General features: G+C 42.7%; 1 protein-coding gene across 1 annotated transcript in view; it reads left to right on the top strand.

Moving 5' to 3' along the window:
* Positions 1–5,296, top strand: part of GRIK4 (glutamate ionotropic receptor kainate type subunit 4) — a 508,786-nt gene extending 503,490 nt beyond the window's left edge. Inside the window, exons 20-21 of the mRNA XM_045860306.1 lie at positions 615–733; positions 3,169–5,296. Of these exons, the coding sequence (XP_045716262.1) occupies positions 615–733; positions 3,169–3,531 (482 nt within the window). The 3' untranslated portion in view covers positions 3,532–5,296. The remainder of the gene's footprint in view (positions 1–614; positions 734–3,168) is intronic.
* The last annotated feature ends 1,731 nt before the right edge of the window (positions 5,297–7,027 follow it).

The raw sequence follows: 7,027 nt of genomic DNA on the forward strand, positions 1-7,027 counted from the left end.
CCAGAGATATGGGTTTGCTAGGTCTGGGGGAATAACTAGGAATCTATATTTTAATGAACTTCCCAGGCAGTTTTGATGGCAGGTAGCATTGGGAACCATTGGTCTGGTAGGATAAAAGGTAAGATTAAAAGTTTTATTTTCCAAATTTTTATTTTATAACTATATTTTATAACTATATATAACTAAATTACAACTCTAATATTTTTTAAACTATAGTGTGGTTAAAAACAATTGCTTTATATCAAGCAAACACATGAGTAATATTGACTAACATTTTTATGCAAATACTAGAATGTACAGGTATTTTGGTATCACAAGCTAACACAAATTTCCCTGAGCTCTTTTCTTAAAACAATCCCCACCACCCACTCCCAGAGTCCCTTTCGGAAGATTTTCACCAGTCTCCAGCCTTTGCAACTAGGTACCCACTTCCTTCTTTTATTCCAGCTACGCCACATTTTTTTTTTCAAAAGAATCATACCTCTTCAAGGAATATGTACATAAAACATCTATAAGTCTCAAGTTCTTGTCATTTAAGTGACTTTGAACATTTTTGGTAGAATGATTATGTCTTCCAGCTCTTTTACACTATTTTTGTTATCACTTTCTTACAGGACTGGGAATGGAGAATATTGGTGGAATTTTTGTGGTTCTTATTTGTGGCTTAATCGTGGCCATTTTTATGGCTATGTTGGAGTTTTTATGGACTCTCCGACACTCAGAAGTGACTGAGGTAAACCTCCAAAGGGGTGTGACCTGTAGCACTGGCAGAAGGGACAAGCTCAAAGGCTTGTGCGCAGACAAGAGTCATTTCAGTCAGATCCTGTGAGAACCCACAGGAAGATTCAGAACTTATGGGACAGACCCAGGGGCTGGACAGTGCTTCAGCACCTACTACTCATGAAGCCACAGAAAGAACATTGAACTTCCGGGTTTCAGATTCTTCCAGGACAGGGGTCTCCAACCCCTCGGGACACACACCTGTTAGGAACTGGGTGTGATGGAAGCTCAAGCTCTCCTGAGCCCTGACTCCACCCTGCCCCTTCCATTGAAATACTGGTCCCTGTTGCCAAAACGGTTGGGAACTACTGTTCTAGGAAACAGCCCAGCAAATGACTATGTGAAAAAAAATTAAGAACAACAAAGTCTTACACAAGTATAATTTAAGATGTATCATTTTGAAGGAAAACAGGCAAAAGTACCAGCTTGCTAATGGAAACCAGAACTTTAGTTCTTCCATCTAAAGTATGTTTTCTACTTACAAGTAAAGATTGTTTAGTTTCTCTACAGTTTTGCTGGCTTTTCACTGTTGTCCACTTCTTACATGAATTATATTTCTTTATTACTTATAGAAAGAAAGACCAATTTGGTGTTCCTTCCCCTGTGAAGCCTTCCTCAACTCCCCTGCCCTCTTCTCTGGACCAGAAGTGTTCATTATTCCACCACCTTTCTAGCACCAGTATAGCCTGTGCACCAAGCGCTTACTCACTGTGCTGTAATTAGGACTGTGTCTTTCATCTCTTTATTTCCATGAAAGGCACAGTCAAAAGATGTAAGTTGTTACATTCTTGTCACATGTAACAGATTAGGCAGGTGATGGTGTTTTACCTGTTATAGTTGTTATTAAAAGCACAGAGAAGTCAAGTTCCTTGCGTAGAGTCTCTGCTATTTAGTACCAATAGTTTGTTTAGAATTCAGGTCTCAATTCTTACTTGGGCCATATTCTTTTAGATGACACTACTTCTCTGTAGTTGCTTCAAGTGAAGAATCTACACATTTGGTTGCTCTCCCAATAGTAACCACATAGCCTCTCACCCCATAGCCTAGGTACCTTGAAAATCCAGTGAGGACTCCAAATAGCTAAAATGAAAAAGAGTAAGAGCTACCTTAGCTATTTGGCTATGGTCAAACAACAGTCCTGTTGACAGAATTGAAAGACTGGAGGAAAGAACAAGAAACAACAGAAGCCTTCTTCTCCCATCAGGGTCTGGGGAGGTGTCCTTTCCAGCACAGGGTAGACAACTAAACTGAGCATGCATGCTCTTTGGAGTAGGTAAGTTTAGGTTCTAATTCTGGTTCAGCTATTTATTAGTCCAGTAATTTTTAGTAAGATATATAGCATTTGAGCCTCCATTTTCACATCTATGAAGTGGGAATAATAGTAGTAATAGTAGCAGCAAGTCCAGATTCATGATTCTTCGTCCATAATTCTGAAATATAAGAAGCTCAGAAAGTTCCGCATTTTTTATAAGTGTGTCAGGCAAATACATCTGGTGACAAAACTTGAATTGATGTGAAACTGTTGTGCATGGTCTTTGTCTCATTCAGTGTGTAGGTACATTCATTTCACCATAGAAATATGAGTGTGTTTGAGTGTAGAGTCTGCTCCAGACCACACTGGGTATGACACATAACAGTTGCATGTGTATTGTATTACCTTCCTAAAATCCAGAATATTCTGAAACACAGCTGGGTTTTATATCATGGGATGGGACCTGTAGAAGTATGTTGCACTGGTTTTTGTTGTTTCAGTGGTTGGAGTGCATCTTCTCCAGCACATTCAGTTAAAAGAAATGAGAATCATTAGCTTGAGAACAGAATGTTCATGCCGACATGTAGCTTTTTCAAATACCTGACAGACTCACATGGAGTAAAAGGGTTGTTAATTTAGTGGGCCTCTGGGTCCAAATTTAACTGGTGTTAATGGAAAATTTCCAAGAGCAGAATTTTTAACTCAGTAGACCCAAGCAGCATTTAATAGAAATGCAAAAACAAACAACAACAAAACAGGCAGGGACTCTTTCCTATCCCAGAAAGGCCATCGTCTTTGAAGGTGTTCTAACAAAGATTGGGCAACCAGCTGGCAGGGCTGGTGAACATTATACTAGGGCATTTGAATATTAACTGGGAGCTGGGAGTGAGGAGATGGATTGAAAAGCCTTCATATAATCTTCATATCCAAGATTTTATATATATATATATATATATATAGTCATATATAATCATATACATATAGTCATATATTTATATATAGTCATATATAATCATATACATATATATATATATATGATTCTGTGACACGGGCCCTAAACTCATCCGAACAGATGTACATGGGACCCCAGGGGCTAACTCTTAGAGGCTGGGCTGTGACCCCTTCGTGTTTTCCAGGTGTCCGTCTGCCAGGAGATGGTGACGGAGCTGCGCAGCATCATCCTGTGTCAGGACAGAGTCCACCCTCGTCGGCGGCGCACTGGAGAGCCACGGCCCCGACCCCCAGGCCCCGAGGAGCACCGGCTCCAGGGCACCGCGACTCTCAGCAACGGCAAGCTGTGCGGCGCTGGGGCTGGGGAGCCTGACCAGCTGGCGCAGCGACTGGCCCAGGAGGCTGCACTGGTGGCTCGCGGCTGTACTCACATCCGCGTCTGCCCCGAGTGCCGAAGGTTCCAGGGCCTGCGGGCCCGGCCGTCTCCCGCCCGCAGCGAGGACAGTCTGGAGTGGGACAAGGCCACCAACAGCAGCGAGCCAGAGTAGCCCTCTCGAGGCAGGACTCTCGAAGCTAGGCAGGGAGGCGCCAGTGCCCGGGGGCGCTACTGGCTGTCCAGAGCCCTGACTGGAAAGCGTCCACACTTCTCTCCGGATTTTGGATCCAGGAATTTTACAAAAAGATCAAGAGACCAACGCCCCAGCCAGAGACTGTGCCCTGGTCCAGAAGCTGGGTGCACCCAGAGACGTTGCCCCCGAGTGGGGATGGGACGCTCTCCCACCGGACCACCAGGACCCCTGTTCTCCCAGCGGGCCTTTGTTTGCCGCCAAAGTGACTGTTGGGGCAGGGGTCCCTCCCAAGTCAGGCCAATGAATTGGTGGAATTTCCCATTAGGAAGGGGCCATTGTACTCTGGGTCTAGTTCTTACAAGAAAAAAAGAATAAACTCAACAGGGAAGTTTTTCTTTTCTGGATTTGTATATTTTTGTTGGTATTTTATTGATTTTCCCCTTTCTCTCCCCTCCTCCCCTTTTCCTTGTTGTCTTTTCAATTCTATTCATTGTTTTTGTCTGCTTGTTTATCTGAAGGGGTAGACCAGGTTAGGGAATAGAAGTATAATCTCTGATCCTCTTTCCTAAATTTTAGGAAATGGAGCAGCCAGTGTGTCAGATTTCAGGTGCTGAACTCCCCTTTCTGTGTGGTGATGAGGGCATAAGTGTAGGAGAAGAGTCTCTGGCAGGAGAAAGAAAAAGGGGGAGAGCTCAAACAAAAGTTCCTTAAAGTAATGTTTAAATCCCCTCAAACCAATTAACTCATAGTTTACTCAGTGAAACCTTCCAATGGCTGGGGTTCTGCCCTCTTCATTCCCCCACCCACTTTGGCTCTTTGTTTGGATCCCAGAAAAGTCTAGGTGGCTTCTTTCAATGCGTAGTCCTGGGGTAATGTGTCCTTTTCTTCTCTTTCCGATTTTCACTATCACTGGATTTGGTTCTGTCTTTTGTGATCTCTGAAGGAGAGAGACAGGCGAGACGAGTAGAGCTCACCAACTACCTGGAGCCTTGTCTAAGGAGCAGAGAGGGAAGAGAATTTCCCACTGTGAAGTCCGCTTCACACGGAACAGCATTCACAGAGGATAAAGAAGGGTCCCCTGCTGCGATGCACTGTTTGTCAAGTGTATCTCTTTTAACCAAACTCAGTAGCTGCCTGTGAAGCCAGGCCCCAATGCTATTGTGGATTGAGTGGTTTCTTGTTATTAGACATGAGACCTGGGTGCAAATGTGTGTGTACATGTGTATATTTATGAAATGCAAAGACCTTAAATAATTAAGAGTTTGCTGTGGTCCTGGGAGACAGGTGGGTCTCGTAGCCAATACACAAGTCTGTGAACTGGAAATTCTTGAGTTCTAACCTCAACTCGGGCAGTAGCCCCCTTATGTGACCGTAGCAAAGCACTGAACTTCTCTTCCATCTGCAAAATTAGTTATGGATGCTTTCCAGGCTCTCAGAGAGCTGCTTGTTAAGTGTTTGTAGCTCATCTGCTGGGAGGGGTGAGGCTTCCAACAGCTGCTTGACCTTTGCTTGTTTTCACCGTTGGGAGTTTCATGCAGAGAGTTTTCATTTTCTGAAAGAAAACTTAAATTCTATGCAATTTATGATTGTAAACTTAAAAAGTTTAGAGGAAGCAGGAAATAAATCGCCGCTACCACCACTTCCACCACCACTACCACCTTCAATCAATTTGTCCTCACGTTGTTTCTGTTCTGAATGTACTAAAATAAAGACATCTTTGGAAGATGATGAGCTTAATTCATGATTTTGCTGTTTGGGTAGGTCAACATTCTCTTCGTGGCAGAACAATTAGTTAGAGCTGCCATTTGGGGGACCAAGTGGTACCTCTGATTATACCTATAAGAGATGCCAGTTTTGTCCTAGGCTGACCTTCTGTCTTGTGAATTTGAATTCTTTTTTATTTTTTCTTCTTTAAACACTAAATGACAGCAAGCTGTGCAGTACATGAGTATTTTTTTAAACCTTGCCTCAAGCCTTATGGGGAAAGGTGGATTTGGTGGGAAAGGTGCCCAGAGGCAGACTCTCACGGACCCCAGTGGTTCCGCACTGCTCCCACCCACAGCTCCGTCCCTTGCTTCTGACAATGTGGCACCACATTTGGGACCACATTGGGGGTGGGAGAGGGTGTTTTTTTCTAAAAACTCATTTTTATAAGTAAGATATCTTGATCAATAGCAAACCTTTTTTTAATGGGTTAGTGAAGTAAATGTTCCATGATTCATTTATAAAGTCTGTTCCTTTCACCATGTGGAACAAAGGTAAGAGTGATAGCACTGGGCAATTTCTGTTAGCTGTGGAGACCATCTCTCCACTTCACTCAAGCTGGTGAGTAGATTTGCAACCAGCTAGTTCTCTTCCTTCGTTGGTCTCTATTTTTTATCTTGTTGGTTGTTGACTTTCTTTTCCATTCTGTATTTTCTATCTGACTCTGTATACTGTATAAAACAGTTTTTCGTGTCTGTTTATCTTTCTTTGACTGGAATATTTATAATAAAACAGAAACAAACCCTGAAATGTTAGTGATGGATGAAAGCTGTTTTGGTTTGGAAAAAAATCATCTGACGTGTCTAATATCCAGGCACTCCAAGAGCAAATAAAAATATAAACCTACTTTGTGTCTTCCCCTCCACCTGCGCTTCTCTCTTTCTCCTTCTCTCCACTGCCCTCTTCATTCCCCCACCCACTTTGGCTCTTTGTTCAGATCCCAGAAAAGCCTAGGTAGCTTCTTTCAATTTGTAGTCCTGGGAGTCTGAGCCAATCTCCCCCAAACAGATACACATGTTAATGAAGTTCAGGATTTGTAGGGTTTTGTCTTCTTAAATGCACTTTCACAGAATAGTCATCTATTGATACCTAGGGTAACTCTAGTCAGATATCACCCAAGATTCCACTGGGAGCTTGAAGATTACATCAATTAAAATATAATACTTTGCTTTATTTCTTTTAATTGCTTTGCAAGGCCCCAACCGTCACAAGATCTCTACCTCAGAACTCATGTGGGGTGTAAGTTGAGCATGTAGATGGCCAAAAATCTTTTGGCTTTCTCTAATTCAATGCTCATATGAGAATATTCATCCTGGGAACTTGCCAACCAGCCCTCTTATTGGTTAGGTGAGACTGAAATAGCACGATAACCAATCCACTTGGGGCCACTCTGTGAAAGTTTATTAGTTTTGGATTCCAAGGAGTTTAATTTTCTTTCGGAATCCAAGGGGATTTCCCCATGGTGTAGGAGTCAAATACACAAGGCCAGAAAGGGTGGAGGCATTTCAGACACAGCAGATTGGTTTGAGTGAAGTTTGAGAGAACTATTTGCAGCCCCCCTGCCAATGAGGTGTGCACAGTGAGGTAAAATAGTCTAGAAATGATAAGGGATATTTGATTCCCTGACTGGTTGTCAGTTCCCTTGAGGTAATAACAAAGAGACCTGTTTGGAAAATTCAGAGAAGGAATCCTTTCATAAAGATTTTGCTTA

The sequence above is a fragment of the Phyllostomus hastatus genome, unplaced genomic scaffold (assembly GCF_019186645.2).
Source record: "Phyllostomus hastatus isolate PE091 unplaced genomic scaffold, TTU_PhHast_1.1 phas_scaffold_193, whole genome shotgun sequence".
Lineage (NCBI taxonomy): Eukaryota > Metazoa > Chordata > Mammalia > Chiroptera > Phyllostomidae > Phyllostomus > Phyllostomus hastatus.